General features: G+C 43.7%; 1 protein-coding gene across 1 annotated transcript; it reads right to left on the bottom strand.

Annotated features, from left to right (window-relative positions):
- Positions 1–2,181: 2,181 nt before the first annotated feature.
- On the bottom strand, positions 2,182–14,991 carry LOC135218877 (sporozoite surface protein 2-like). The gene is made up of 3 exons (XM_064255324.1): positions 14,756–14,991; positions 14,111–14,578; positions 2,182–3,187 (listed from the first exon to the last, which is right to left on the bottom strand). The coding sequence occupies exons 1-3, from the start codon at positions 14,989–14,991 to the stop codon at positions 2,182–2,184; spliced, it is 1,710 nt and encodes a 569-aa protein (XP_064111394.1).
- Between the last annotated feature and the right edge of the window lie 567 nt (positions 14,992–15,558).

Raw genomic sequence — 15,558 nt, 5'->3', positions numbered from 1 at the left:
CGAAAGGCTTTAGCATTTGTTAATTTGAATAATGCCAACGGAAACGACATTTTTCTATCTAGGATCAGGATATAACAGAATTAAGAACGTATCAAATGAATTGTCTCCTTCGCCCACAGATTTTTCTTGTATAAGATTGATCTGCAGTTAATGATAATGATAATAATAAACAAACGGAACAGTTTCACGTCAGACTTGGTGACTTTTCTAAGACCAAGGTTGAATGATAAAAGGCTACATGTTTCAGTCAATTATGGTTACCATGCGAACGCAAAGGGGTTATAGAAAACGGGCAGTCAACGTTGAAATGCTGACAATGTTATTCAACGAGAATTTGAAAAAGTGAAAAACGATCAAGTTCAAAGAGTCAGTAGGATCAGATAGAAGACCTGAAAAGAGCAGGGAAAGGCAGGAAAAGAGAACAATTCCGTTTTATATCAAAATACAAAAAATTCTATAAATCATTCATATGGATTTACCAAAAAATAATAGAACAGAATAGAATATAGCATTTAGGACAAAGGACATGCGCTGGGACTTATGAGGTCATACTGCGCTCAAAGGGAAATCAACAGGAAAAGGTTTGAAAAGCGCAACAGGAGGGAAACCTCAAAGCAGTTGCAATGTGAGTCAATTGTTCGGAGAGGCTGGAAAGTAAGGTGGAAGGAAGAGAATACGAAAGGAGGCACAACAAAAGAAACGAAAGAGGTTACAGCTAGCGGCCGAATGCACGCTGTAAAGAACCTTAAGTAATGCCTACAGTGCATCGCACGGGGTGGACTGACGGCACTAACCCCCAGCGAATTCTTCGGGCGTCGCCATTCTCTGGATAGAATATTCCTAGACTGCAGCCGAGAATGTCGAGCAGAACAAAGACGGAATCTCGTCTTCACCTACAGGGCCTCTTTCGTAAGAAGTCTATTACTTAAAATGAACAATAAGGGAGAATAAGAATACTTTTACCTCTACAACAAAGGAGAGCAAAAATAGAAGGGTTTCTTTGTCACCCTTTTTCTTCGAAAAACATAATTGGACGGTTTTATTGTTAGCACAAGATTAAGCATCGGCCCATCAGCCTGGATCACCTACACAGACAGACCTTCCTGGAAGTGTGGGAGAGAGAGAGAGAGTGAGAGAGAGAGAGAGAGAACTCGTAACTGCGTGAACCCTGATACAAAATATAGCTGTTCTAGGAAAAACAGATTTGTAAGGATTACTTTATCATCGTCAATAATCGATGACGAATCATTTATATCTGCATCATAGCATTCGCGGTAAGTCAAAAGTGAATGTTTAATATACGTATATATGGCTATGAATTTACCATAAATACGCAAATGCGTATATCTGGGAATACACACTTTGGTGCCATATATGTATATGTATGTATGTATGTATGTATATATATAATATATATATATATACTATATATATATATATATATATATAGTATATATATATATATATATATATATACTATATATATATTACAAAGTGAGCGAGGGCTTACAACGGAAAACGAGTTGTAAATATAAAATCAATTACATTAATAAAAAAATTAGATCTCTTAAAGATAGAGTAACTGAAAAGGATAAATAACAAAAATTCTCAACAAAGGAAATAAATATTTTTTCGAAAAAAAAATTCTAGTGGAGAGAAAACACTACCATCAATTTTAAGATAATGTCAATAAAATTGGCATGCGCACTAACGTCAAGCGAAAGCACAAATCTCACGCGTTACCATTTGACTTGAAATTACAAGTCAAATGCATCGTGGCTCAACTGACAATCTGATATCACGTACGATTAATCACTCCGGCCTTCAGAGCAAAGGGCCACAAGGGACTCGCTTTTGGAGTGGGAGGGGTTGAGGGCGGGTTAGGTATCGAGGTCGAGTGAGGTTGAAAGTTATTTCAAGGCAAAGGGAGGGCGGGAGGAGAGTCTGCTCTGGACTGAATGGAGCTTGATCTAGAGGTAGAGTGGTTTTAGAAGGAGGAGGGTTTGATCTTCAGGTTGAGTGCGGTTGAGGGCGTTAAGTCTCGAGGCTGAGTATGGTAAAGGAAGCCGAGTTATTTCTATTCTCAGCGAGGTTGGGAAGAGGGTTTGATTTTGAGATTAAGTGGGGTTGGGAGGAGGGTTAGATCTTCAGGTTGAGTGAGGCCAGAAGGACAGTTTGATCTCAAAGCTGAGTGGGGTTGAGGGAGGGTTTGATCTTAATTTTGAGTGGGGCTGGGAGGAGGATTTGATCTTGAGGATGAATAGAGTTGATGGAGGGTCTGATTTTGAATATGATTGGGGTTGAGGGAGGGTTTGATCTTGAGGTTGAGTAGGGTAGATGGAGGGTTTGATCTTGAGGATGATTGGGGTTGAGTGGGGGTTTGATCTTGAGGTTGAGTAGGGTAGATGGAGGGTTTGATCTTGAGGATGATTGGGGTTGAGTGAGGGTTTGATCTTGAGGTTGAGTAGGGTAGATGGAGGGTTTTGATCTGGGGAGGATGATTGGGGTTGAGTGAGGGTTTGATCTTGAGGTTGAGTAGGGTTGAGGGAAGGCTTGATCTTGGGGATGATTGGGGATGATTGGGGTTGAAGGGGGGTTTGATCTTGAGGTTGAGTAGGGTAGATGGAGGGTTTGATCTTGAGGATGATTGGGGTTGAGTGAGGGTTTGATCTTGAGGTTGAGTAGGGTAGATGGAGGGTTTGATCTTGAGGATGATTGGGGTTGAGTGAGGGTTTGATCTTGAGGTTGAGTAGGGTTGAGGGAAGGCTTGATCTTGGGGATGATTGGGGTTGAGTGGGGGTTTGATCTTGAGGTTGAGTAGGGTAGATGGAGGGTTTGATCTGGAGGATGATTGGGGTTGATTGGGGGTTTGATCTTGAGGTTGAGTGATAGATGGAGGGTTTGATCTTCAGGATGATTGGGGTTGAGTGAGGGTTTGCTTTCGATTTGTTGAGTAGGGTTTGAGGGGAGGGTTTTGATCTTGAAGATGATTGGGGTTGAGTGAGGGTTTGATCTGAGGTGAGTAGGGTAGATGGAGGGTTTGATCTTGAAGATGATTGGGGTTGAGTGAGGGTTTAATCTTGAGGGGTTGAGTAGGGAAAGAGGATTGGGTTTGATCTTGAGGATGATTGGGGTGATTTGGGGGTTTGATCTTTGAGGTTGAGTAGGGTTGAGGGAGGGTTTTAATCTAGAGAATGATTGGGGTTTGAGTGAGTTTAACCTTGACGTTGAGTAGGGTAGGGTTTGATTTGAGAGTTTGATCTTGAGGATAATTAAGGATGAGTAAGGGTTTGATCTTGAGGTTGAGTATGGTTGAGGGAGGGTTTGAACTTGAGGTTGAGTAGGATAGATGGAGGGTTTGATCTTCAGGATGATTGAGGTTGATGGAGGGTTTGATCTTGAGGTTGAGTAGTGTTGAGGGAGGGTTTGATCTTAAGGATGATTAGGTTGAGTGGGGGTTTGATCTTGAGGTTGAGTAGGGTTGAGGGAGGGTTTGATCTTGAAGATGATTTGGGTTGAGTAAGGGTTTGACCTTGAGGTTGAGTAGGGTAGATGGAGGGTTTGATCTTGAGGATTCTTGTGGTTGAGTTGGGGTTTGATCTTGAGGTTGAGTAGGGTTGAGTTGGGGTTTGATCTTGAGGATGATTTGGGATGAGTGGGGGTTTGATCTTGAGATTGATTAGGGTTGAGGGAGGGTTTGACCTTAAAGATGATTGGGGTTGAGTAAGGGTTTGGTCTTGAGGTTGAGTAGGGTTGAGGGAGTGTTTTGATCTTGAGGATTATTGGGGTTGAGTAAGGGTTTGACCTTGAGGTTGAGCAGGGTAGATGGAGGGTTTGATCTTGAGGATTATTGTGGTTGAGTTGGGGTTTATCTTGAGGTTTGAGTAGGGTTGAATTGGGGTTTGATCTTGAGAATGATTGGGGTTGAGTAAGGGTTTCACCTTGAGGTTGAGTAGGGTATATGAAGGGTTTGATCTTGAGGATGATTGGGGTTGAGTGGGGCTTTGATCCTGAGGTTGAGTAGGGTAGATGGAGGGTTTAATTTTCAGGATAATTGGGGTTGAGTGAGGGTTTGATCTGGAAGTTTGTTTAAGTAGTTTTGAGGGAGGTTTGATCTTGAGGATGATAGGGGTTGAGTGAAAGTATTATCTTGAAGTTGAGGAGGTTAGATGGAGGGTTTGATCTTGAGGTTGAATATGGTTTCAGGGATGGTTTGATCTTGAGGATGACTGGGGTTGAGTAAGGGTTTGATCTTGAGGATGATTGGGGGTTGATGAATGGTTTGACCTTGAGGTTGAGTAGGGTATTGGGATGGTTTGATCTTGAGGATGAATGGGGTTGAGTGACGGTTTGATCTTGAGGTTGAGGTGGGTTGATGGAGGGTTTAATCTAGAGGATGATTGGGGTTGAGTGAGGGTTTAACCTTGACGTTAAGTATGGTAGATTGAGGGTTTGATTTTGAGGATGATTGAGGTTGAGTAGGGTTTGATCTTGAGGTTGAGTAGGGTTGAGGAAGGGTTTGATTTTCTAGATGACTGGGTTGATTGAGGGTTTGATCTTGAGAATAATCGGGGTTGATTGTGGGTTTGATCATGAGGTTGAGTAGGGTAGATGGAGGGTTTGATCTTGAGATGATTGGGTTAAGTGAGGGTTTGATCTTGAGGTTGAGTATGGTTTAGGGAGGGTTTGATCTCAGAATGATTGGGGTTGATGGAAGGTTTGATCTTGAGGTTCAGTAGGGTTGAAGGAGAGTTCAATCTTGAGGATGATTGGGGTTGAGTGAGGGTTTTGATCTTGAGGTTGAGTTAGGGGTTTGAGGGAGGGTTTTGATCTTGAAGGGATGATTAGGGGTTGAGTGAGGGTTTCGAATTTTCAAGGAGTTGATTGGGGGTTAGGGAGTGGGAGGGTTTGATTATTGAAGATTGAGTACGGGGTTAGATGGAGGGGTTTTGATCTTTTCAAGGGAATGAACTTGGGGTTTGAGTGAGGGTTTTTGAATTCTTGAGGTTTGAGTTAGGGATTAGATGGAGGGTTTTGATCATCAAGAATGATAGGGGGTTTTGAGTGAGGGTTTTTTGATCTTAAGGGAGTTTGATTGGGTTAGGGAGGGAGGGTGGGGTTTTGATCTTGAGGAGGATTTGGGTTGATAGAGTGGTTTGTTCTTGAGGTTGAGTACAGTTGAGGGATGGTTTGATCTTGAGGATGATTTGGATTTGATCTTTGAGGGATGATTTGGATTGAGGGATGTTGATCTGAGGTTGAGGGAGGGTTTGTCTTGAGGGTGATTGGGTGAGTAAGGTTGTGATCTTTGAGATGAGTAAGGTTGAGGAGGGTTTGATCTTGAAGATTGATTTTTGGGTTGAGTGAGGTTTTGATCGTGAGGGATGATGGGGTTGAGTTTGGGGTTTGATCTTGAGGTTAGTAAGGGTATAGGAGGGGTTTTTTGATCTTCAGAATAATTGGGGTTGAGTGGTTTTTGATCTTGGAGTTGAGGTAGGGTTTGAGGGTGGGTTTGATCTTGAAGATGATAGGGGTTGAGTGAGGTTTGATCTTGAGGAATGATGGGGTTGGGGTTGGGGTTTGGGGGTTTGGATCTTGAGGTTGAGTAGGGTAGATGGAGGGTTTGATCTTGAGTATGATTGGGGTTGAGTGAGGGTTTGATCTTGAGGTTGAGTAGGGTTGAGGGAGGGTTTGATCTTGAGGATGATTGGGGTTGAGGGAGGGTTTGATCTTGAGGTTGAGTGGGGTTAAGGGAGGGTTTGATCTTGAGGTTGAGTGTTAAGGAGGGTTTTTTGATCTTGAGGATGATTGGTGTTCAGGGAGGGTTTGATTATGAGGTTGAGTATGATTGAGGGAGGGTTTGATCTTGAGGTTGAGTAGGGTTAAGGGAGGGTTTGATCTTGAGGTTGAGTATGATTGAGGGAGGGTTTGATCTTGAGGTTGAGTAGGGTTAAAGGGAGGGTTTTGATCTGAGGTTTGAGTGTGGATTGAGGGAGGGTTTGATCTTGAGTTGAGTGGGTTAAGGGAGGGTTTGATCTTGAGGTTGAGTGGGGTTAAGGAGGGTTTGATCTTGAGGTTGAGTATGATTGAGGGAGGGTTTGATCTGAGTTGAGTAGGTAGAGGGAGTGTTTTGATCTTGAGGTTGAGTAGGGTTAAGGGAGGGTTTGATCTTGAGGTTGAATAGGGTTGATGGAGGTTTGATCTTGAGTTTGAGTGTGATTGAGGGAGGGTTTGGAATCTTGAGGTTTGACTGTGAATTGAGGGAGGGTTTGATCTTGAGGGTAGAGTATGAGTGAGGGATGGGTTTGACTTGAGGTAGAGTAAGGAATTGAGGGAGGGTTTTTTGATCTTGAGGTTTTGAGTAGGTTTAAGGGAGGGTTTGATCTTGAGGATGATTGGGGTTGAGTTGGGGTTTGATTCTTGAGGTTTGCAAATAGGGTTTGAATGGATGGTTTGATCTTGAGTTTAGAGTGATGATTGGGGAGGGTTTTGGATCTTGAGGTAGAGTATTGACTGACGGGAGGGTTTGATCTTGAGGTTTGAGTATGGATTGAGGGAGGGGTTTGATCTTGAGGTAAGATTAATGATTGGAGGGATGGTTTGATCTTTTGAGGTTGAGTGGTGATTGAGGGAGGGTTTGATCTTGAGGTAGAGTATGATTGAGGGAGGGTTTGAATCACGAGGTTGAGTATTGATTGAGGGGAGGGTTTGATCTTGAGGGTTTGAGTATGATTGAGGGAGGGTTTGATCTTTTGGAGGTAGAGGTATGATTGAGGGTAGGGTTTGATCTTGAGGTAGAGTACGATTGAGGGAGGGTTGATCTTGAGGTAGAGTATGATTGAGGGAGGGTTTTGATCTTGAGGTTGAGTTGTGATTGAGGGAGGGGTTTGATCGTTGAGGTAGAGTATGATAGAGGGAGGGTTTGATCTTGAGGTAGAAAGTATGATTGAGGGAGGTTTTGATCTTGAGGTAGAGTAATGGTTGTGGGAGGGTTTGATCTTGAGGTAGAGTATGATTGAGGGAGGGTTTGAGCTTGAGGTGAGTATGATTGAGGGAGGGTTTTGATCTGGAGGTAGAGTATGATTGAGGGAAGGGGGTTTTTGATCTTGAGTTGAGTATGGTTGAGGGAGTGTTTTATCTTGAGGTTGAGTTAGGGTTAAGGGAGGGTTTGATCTGGAGGTTGAATTAGGGGTTTTGATGGGGTTCATCTTGAGGTTGAGTGTGGATTGAGGGAGGGTTTTGATCTTGAGGTAGGAGTAATGGATTGAGGAAGGGTTTGATCTTGAGGTTTGAAGTATGGATTGAAGGGAGGGTTTCATCTTGAGGTTTGAGGTATGGGATTTGAAGGGAGGGTTTGATCTTTAGGTTGAGTATGATTGAGGGAGGGTTTGATCTTTTGAAGGTTGAGGGTTTGATTGAGGGAGGGTTTCATCTTGAGGTTTGATTATGATTGAATTGGGAGGGTTTTGATCTTGAGGTTAGAGGTAGATTTAGTGAGGGTTGGATCTTGAGTAGGGAGTGGGTTTGATTAGGCGGGTTTGATCTTGAGGTTGAGTAATGATTGGAGGGAGGGTTTAATTTTCTTGAGGTTGAGTGTGATTGAGGGAGGGTTTGATCCTTGAGGTTGAGTATGATTGAGGAGGGTTTGATCTCTTGAGGTAGGAGTCTGATTGGGGAGGTTGATCTTGAGGTTAGACGTATGGATTGGAGGAGGTTTGATCTTGAGGTTTGAGGGTATGGGAATTTGAGGGAGGGTTGGTCTTGAAGGTTGAGTAATGATTGAGGGGAGGGTTTGATCTGGAGGTTTGAGTGGTTGATTGATGGAGTGTTTGATCTTTAGTTACGAGTTTTGAATTGAGTGGGAGGGTTTGATCTTGCAGGTAGAGTATGATTGAGGGAGGGTTTATCTTGAAGTTGAAGTATGATTGCGGGAAGGGTTTGATCTTGAGGTTTGAGTATAGATTGAGTTGAGGGTTTTGATCTTGGGTAAGGTATGATTGAGGGAGGGTTTGATCTTGCGGTTAGAGTATGGATTGAGAGAGGGTTTTGATCTTGAGGTAGAGTATGTTGAGGGAGGGTTTGGGGGATCTTTTGAGAATTGCGTATGATTGAGGGAGGGTTTGGATTTCGAAGTAGAGTATGATTGAGGTAGGGTTTGATTCTTGAGGTTAGAGTATGATTGTGATCTTGAGGTTAGTATGTTGAGGGAGGGTTTGATTCTGGAGGTTTGATGTGATTGAGGGAGGGTTTGATCTTGAGGTTAGAGTATGGATTGATTGGGGAGGGTTTTTGATCTTGAGGTTGCGTATGATTGAGGGAGGGTTTTGATCTTGAGGTTAGTATGATGTTAGTAGATATGATTGAGGGTTTGATCTTGAGGTGAGAATGATTGAGGGAGGGTTTGATCTTGATATGTATGATTGAGGGAGGGTTTGATCTTGAGGTTGAGGTAGTATGGGATTGAGGATTGTGATCTGAGGTTAAGAAAAGTTGAGGGAGGGTTTGGTCTTGAGGTTTGAGTGGAATTGATGGAGGGTTTGATCTTGAGGTAGAGTATGATTGGAGGGAGGTTTGATTCTTGAGGTAGATGATTGAGGAGGGTTTTGATCTTGAGGTTGAGTATGATTTGAAGGGGACGGGTTTGTTTTTATCTTGAGGTAGAGTATTGATTGAGGGAGGGTTTGATCTGAGGTTGAGTGGATTGAGGGAGGGTTTGATCTGAGTTTATATTGATTGGGAGGTTTGATCTTGAGGTTGAGTATGATTGAGGGAGGTTTGGATCTTGAGGTTTGATTATGATTTAGGGAGGGTTTTGATCTTGAGGTAGAGTTATTTTTGATGAGGGAGGGTTGATCTTTGAGTTTAGTAGATTGAGGGAGGGGTTTGATCTTGAGGTAGTTAGATGGAGAGGGTTTGATCTGAGGTTGAGTATGATTGGGGAGGGGATCTTGGAGGGTTATTATGATTGATGAGTTTTTGATCTTGAGGTTGAATGATGAAGGGAAGGGTTTTCTTGAGGTAGCGTATTAATTGAGGGAGGGTTTGATCTTGAGGTTGAGTATGATTGAGGGAGGGTTTGCAGGGTCTTGAGGTAGAGTTGATTGGGAGGGTTTGATCTTGAGGTAGAGGGGGTGATTGATTGAGGAGGTTTTTGATCTTGAGGTTGAGTATGATTGGATTTGGGGGAAAATTTTTTCTTTGGGGGGTTGAAGTTAAAAAAAAAAAAAGGTGATTGAGGGAGGGTTTGATCTTGAGGTTAAGTATGATTAGGGAGGGTTGATCTTGGGTAGAGTATGATTGAGAGAGGGTTGATCTTGAGGTTGAGTAGGGTGATTGAAGGGAGGGAGGGTTTTTTGATCTTGAGGTTTAGAGTATGATTGAGGCAGGGTTTGATCTTGAGGTAAGGATGATTGAGGGAGGGTTTGTCTTGAGGTAAGAGTTGTGATTGAGGGAGGTTTGATCTTGAGGTAGAGTATGAATTGAGGGAGGGTTTGATCTTAGGTTGAGTGTGATTGAGGGTTTGATCCTGATTGGTTAGAGTATGATTAGGGAGGGTTTTGATCTTTGAGGTAGAGTATGATTGAGGGAGGGTTTTTGGATCTTAAGGTAAGTATGATGAGGGAGGGTTTGATCTGAGGTAGGAGTATGATTGGAGAGGTTTGATATCAGGTTGAGTAGGTTGGTTGGGAGGGTTTTCATCTGAGGGTTAGAGTGTGATTGAGAAGGTTTTTGGCCTCTTGAGGTTGGTGGGTTGAGTGTTTGGTCTCGGGGTTGAGTAGGGTTAAGGTGGTTTGATCTGGAGGTTGATAGGGTTGATGGAGGTTTGAATCTTGAGTTTGAGTGTGAGTGAGGTGGGGTTTTTGATCGTGAAGTTTAGTAATGATTGGGGAAGGTTTGGATCTTGAGGTTGAGTAGATTGAGGGAGGGGTTGGACTCGAGTATAGTATGATTGAGGGAGGGTTTGATCTTGAGTAGAGGATGATTGAGGGAGGGTTTGGATCGTGAGGTTGAGTATGGATTGAGGGAGGGTTTGATCTTGAGGTTGAGGAATGGGATTGGGGAGGGTTTGATCTTGAAGGTAGAGTATGATTGAGGAGGGTTTGATCTTGATTTCATTATGGATTGGGGAGGTTATTGCTCTTCTAGGTTTGAGTATGAGGAGGGGAGGGTTTTTGATCTGAGGTTGAGTATGGATTTGAGGGAGGGTTTTGAGTCTTGGGGGTAGAGTATTTGAGGGAGGGTTTGATCTTGAGTGTAGAGATGATTGAGGGAGGTTGGATCTTGAGGTAAGGTATGATTGAGGGCATGGGTTTGATCTTGAGGTAGAGTATGGAATTGAGGGAGGGTTTGATCTTGGGTTGAAGTATGATTGAGGGAGGGTTTGATCTTAGGTTGAGTATGATTGAGGGAAGGGTTTCATTCTTGAGGTTGGTATGAATTGAGGGAGGGTTTGATCTTGAGTTGAGTATGATTGAGGAGGGTTTGGATCTTGAGGTTAGTATCATTGAGGGATGGGTTTGATCTTGGGAGGGTTTAGAGTTTGATTGTTGAGGGAGGGTTTGCCCTTGGTTGATAGGAATTGAAGGATAGTTTGGATTCTTGGGTTTGAAGTATGATTGGAGGGTTTTGGATCTTGAGGTTGAGTCATGATTGAGGGAGGTTTGACTTGAGGTAAGATGATGAGGGAGGGTTTGATCTTGAGGGTAGAGTATGGATTGAGGGGAGGGTTTGATTTGAGGTAGGTAGGATTGAGGGAGGGTTTGGATCTTGAGTTGGATGATTGGAGGAAGGTTTAATTTTGAGGTAGAGTATGATTGGAAGGGAGGGTTTGATTTGAGGTTGGAGGTGATGGGAGGGGGGTTTATCTTGAGGTAGAGTATGATTGGAGGGAGGGTTGATCTTGAGGTTTGAGTTGATTTGAGGGGAGGGGTTTTGATCTTGAGGGAGTATGATTGGGGAGGGTTTGATCTGGGGTTAGAGTGAGGAGGGAGGGTTTGATTTAAGGTAAAGTATGAGAGGGAGGGTTTGATCTTGAGGTAGAGTATGATTGAGGGAGGGTTTGGATTGGAGGGAGTATGATTGGAGGGAGGGTTTATCTTGAGGGTGGAGTATGATTGAGGAGGGTTTGATCTTGAGGTTGAGGAGGTTAGGGAGGTGTTTTTGGTCTTGGGGTGAGTGGGTTAAGGGGAGGGTTTGATTTGGGAAGTTAAATGATTGGGAGGGTTTGATCTTGAGGTTTGAGTGTGATTGAGGGAGGTTTGATCTTAAGGTGAGTATGTTGAGGGGAGGGTTTTGATCTTGAGGTTGAGTATGATTGAGGGAGGGTTTTATCTTGGGTTAGAGTTATGATTGGGGAGGGTTTGATTCTTGAGGTAGAGGATGATTGAGGGAGGGTTGATTCGAGGTTGAGTTATGATTGAAGGGAGGGTTTATCTTGAGGTAGAGGATGATTGAGGAAGGGTTTGATCTTAGGGAGTTATTGATGGGAGGGAGGGGGTTTGGTCTTGGGGTTAGTAGGTTAAGGGAGGGTTTGAATACTTGAGGTGAATATGATTGGGAGGGGGGTTTGATCTTGGGAGGTTTAGAGTATGATTGAGGGAGGGTTTTGATCTTGGAGGGTTGAGGTTAGAGTATGATTGAGGGAGGTTTGATCTTGAGGGTTTGAGTATGAGGTTGAGGGAGGGTTTGATCTTGAGGTAGAGGATGATTGGGGGGGAAGGGTGATCTTGGAGGTAGGAGTATGATTGAGGGGGGGTTGGGGTGAGTTTCAGTATGATTGAGGGAGGGTTGATCTTGAGTTGAGTATGATTGAGGGAGGGTTGATCTTGAGGTTTTGAGATATGATTGAGGTGAGGTTTGATCTGAGGTTGAGTATGGATGAGGGAGGGTTTGATCTGAGGTAGAGTATGATTGAGGGAGGGTGTTTGATCTGAGGTTGAGTATGATTGAGGGAGGGTTTGAAGGTTGAGGCCGAGTATGATTGAGGGAGAGGGTTTTGATCTTGAGGTTGGAGTATGATTGGGAGTGGATCTGAGGTTGAGTATTATGAGGGAGGGTTTTGATCTTGAGGTTGAGTTAGGGATTGAGGGAGGGTGATTCTTGATGTTGCGTATGATTGAGGAGGGTTGATCTAGGTGAGTATGATGAGGGGAGGGATTTGATCTTGAGGTAGAGCATGATTAAGGGAGGGTTTGATCTTAAGGTTGAGTATGATTGAGGGAGGGTTTGATCTTGAGGTAGAGTATGATTGAGGGAGGGTTTGATCTTGAGGTTGAGTATGATTGAGGGAGGGTTTGATCTTGAGGTTGAGTATGATTGAGGGAGGGTTTGATCTTGAGGTTGAGTATGATTGAGGGAGGGTTTGATCTTGAGGTTGAGTATGATTGAGGGAGGGTTTGATCTTGAGGTAGAGTATTTTTGAGGGACGTTTGATCTTGAGGTAGAGTATGTTTGAGGCAGGTTTGATCTTGAGGTAGAGTATGATTGAGGAGTGGGGGGGTTTGATCTTAAGGTTGAGTATGATTGAGGCAGGGTTTGATCTTGAGGTTGAGATGATGATTGGGGAGGGTTTGATCTTGGAGGTTGAGTATGATTGAGGGAGGGTTTGATCTTGAGGTTGAGTATGATTGAGGGAGGGTTTGATCTTGAGGTTGAGTATGATTGAGGGAGGGTTTGATCTTGAGGTTGAGTATGATTGAGGGAGGGTTTGATCTTGAGGTAGAGTATGATTGAGGGAGGGTTTGATCTTAAGGTTGTATATTGGGCGTTTCTCTTGGATTAGTGAGGGTTTGATCTTTGGTATATTGAGGGAGGGTTTGATCTTGAGTTGATTATGGATTGGAGCAGGGTTTGATCTTGAGTGAGTATGATTGAGGGAGGTTGATCTGAGGTAGAGTATGATTGAGGCATTTGTTTGATCTGAGGTTGAGTATGATTGAGAGGGTTTGATATGAGTTTGGGAGTATGTTGAGGGGGGAGGGTTTGATCTTTAGTAGCGTTGTTGAGGAGGGTTTGTCTTAGTTAGAGTATGATTGAGAGGGTTTGGATCTTGAGTATTGTTTGCGGGATTGGAGCTTGAGGTAGAGTATGAGTTGAGTAGGGAAGATAGGAGGGTTTTGATCTGAGTATCGACTTGGGATTGAGTGAGGGTTTAAATCTTGAGGTTGAGTAGGGAAGATGAGGGGTTTTGATCTTGAAGGATGATTGGGGTTGAGTGGGGTTTGATCTTGGGATGATTGGGGTTGAGTGGGGTTTTGATCTTGAGGTTGAGTAGCGGTAATGGAGGCGGTTTGACTCTTGGAGGATGATTGTGGTTGAATGAAGGGTTTATCTTGAGGTTTAGTAGGGTAAATGGGGGGTTTGAATCTTGAGTATGATTGGGGTTTGAATGAGAGGTTTAAATCTTGAGGTTGAGTAGGGGTAGACTGGGAGGGTTTCAATTTGAGATGAATTGGGTGAGTGAGGGTTTGATTTCGAGGTTGAGGTAGGGTTGAGGGAGGTTTGTTCTTGAAGATGATTGGGGTTGAGTGAGGGTTATCTTTGAGGTTGAGTAGGGTTAGGGGGATGGAGGGTTTGATCTTGAGGATGATTGGGGTTGAGGTTTTTGAGGCGTTTATGCTTGAGGTTGAGTAGGGAAGATTGAGGGTTGATACGAATGAGGGATGTTTTGATCTTGAGGATGATTTGGATTGAGCAAGGTTCTTTGACCTATGAGGTTGAGTAGGGTAGATGGAGGGTTTGATCTTGAGGATGGATTCGGGTTGAGTGAGGGTTTGATCTTGAGGTTGAGTAGGAGTAGATGGCGGGGGTTTAGATCTTGAGGATGACTTGTGGTTGAGTAAGGGTTTGATATTGAGTTGAGTAGATAGATGGGAGGGTTTGATCTTGAGGTTTTAGTGTGGACTTGATGGAGGGGTTTGATCTTGAAGATTGATTTGCGGGATGATGTGGGGGTTTGATTCTTGATGAATTTGATTAGGGTTGAGGGAGGGTTTGACCTTAAAGATGATTGGTGGGTTGAGTGAGTGGGTTGGTCCTTGAGGTTGAGTAGGGTTTGAGGGTTAGTGGTTTTGATCTTGAGGATTATACAGGGGTTGAGTAAGGGTTTGACCTTGAAGGTTGAGTAGAGGTAGATGGAGGGGTTTGATCTTGAGGATTATTTGGGGTTAACGGGGGAGGGTTTGATCTAGAAGCTTGAGTTAGAGTTTGAGGGAAGGGTTTTGGATCTTTGAAGATGATTGGGGTTTGAGTGGGGTGGGGTTTGGTCTTGAGGCGAGTTAGGGTAGATGGAGGGATTGATACTTGATGGATGAGTGGGGTTGAGGGAGGGTTTGTATCCTTGAGGTTGAGTATGGGTTGAGTTGGGGGTTTGATCTTGAGGATGATTGGGGTTGAGTGAGGGTTTGATCTTGAGATTGAGTAGGGTAGATAAAGGGTTTGATCTTGAGGATGATTGGGGTTGAGTAAGGGTTTGACCTTGAGGTTGATTAGGGTAGATGAAGGGTTTGATCTTGAGGTTTTGTAGGGTTGAGGGAGTGTGTGATCTTGAGGATGATTGGGGTTGAGTGGGACTTTGATCCTGAGGTTGAGTAGGGTAGATGGAGGGTTTAATTTTCAGGATAATTGGGGTTGAGTGAGGGTTTGATCTGAAGTTGAGTAGGTTTGAGGGAGGTTTGATCTTGAGGATGATTGGGGTTGAGGGAGGGTTTGATCTTGAGGTTGAGTAGGGTTGAGGGTAGGGTTTGATCTTGAGGACGATTGAGGTTGAGGGAGGGTTTGATCTTGAGGATGATTGGGGTTGAGTGGGGGTGTGATCTTGAGGTTGAGTAAGGTAGATGGAGGGTTTGATCTTGAGGATGATTGTGGTTGAGGGAGAGTTTGATCTTGAGAATGATTGGGGTTGAGTGAGGGTTTGATCTTGAGGTTGAGTAGGGTAGAAATAGGGTTGATTGAGGATGATTGGGTTGAGCTCAAGGGTTTGATCTTAGCCATTGATTGGGGTTGAGGTGAGGGTTTGGATTCTTGAGGTTGAAGTAGGGTAGGATAAAGGGGTTGATTTTTAAGGATGAATTGGGTTGTTTGAGCAAGGTTTGACCTTGGAGGTGAGTAGGGTTTAGGGATTGAAGGGTTTTGGGATCTTGATGATGAATTGGGGTTGAGGGAGTGTGTGATCTTGAGGATGATTGGGGTTGAGTGGGGCTTTGATCCTGAGGTTGAGTAGGGTAGATGGAGGGTTTAATTTTCAGGATAATTGGGGTTGAGTGAGGGTTTGATCTGGAAGTTGAGTAGGTTTGAGGGAGGTTTGATCTTGAGGATGATTGGGGTTGAGTGAGGGTTTGATCTTGAGGTTGAGTAGGGTTGAGGGAGGGTTTGATCTTGAGGTTGAGTAGGGTAGATTGGAGGGTTTTTGGATATTGATGGATTTTGGGGAAAAAAAATATGGGTTTGAGTGATGGTTTTAATTTTAAGGGATGATTGGGTTGACTGAGGGGTTGATCTTGAGGTTGCGGTAGTAGGGTAGATGGAGGTTTGAATCTTGAGGTTGAGTAGGGTTGAGGG

The sequence above is a fragment of the Macrobrachium nipponense genome, chromosome 1, assembly GCF_015104395.2.
Source record: "Macrobrachium nipponense isolate FS-2020 chromosome 1, ASM1510439v2, whole genome shotgun sequence".
Classification (NCBI taxonomy): Eukaryota; Metazoa; Arthropoda; class Malacostraca; order Decapoda; family Palaemonidae; genus Macrobrachium; species Macrobrachium nipponense.
This window is presented reverse-complemented; position numbering and strand designations above follow the sequence as displayed.

Bases quoted from the DNA above. Each gene is read 5' to 3' on its own strand.
- LOC135218877 (XM_064255324.1), bottom strand. From the start codon at position 14,991: ATGGCTAAGATCAAACCCTTGAGCTCAACCCAATCATCCTCAATCAAC. The intron at 14,579-14,755 runs GTCCTCAAGATC...ACTCAACCTCAG, and splicing joins ACCCTCCCTCAACCTCAATC to GATCAAAGTCCCACTCAACC. The intron at 3,188-14,110 runs GTCAAACCCTTA...ATCATTCTCTAG, and splicing joins ACCTCTACTCAACCTTCAAG to ATTAAAACCCTCCCTCAACC.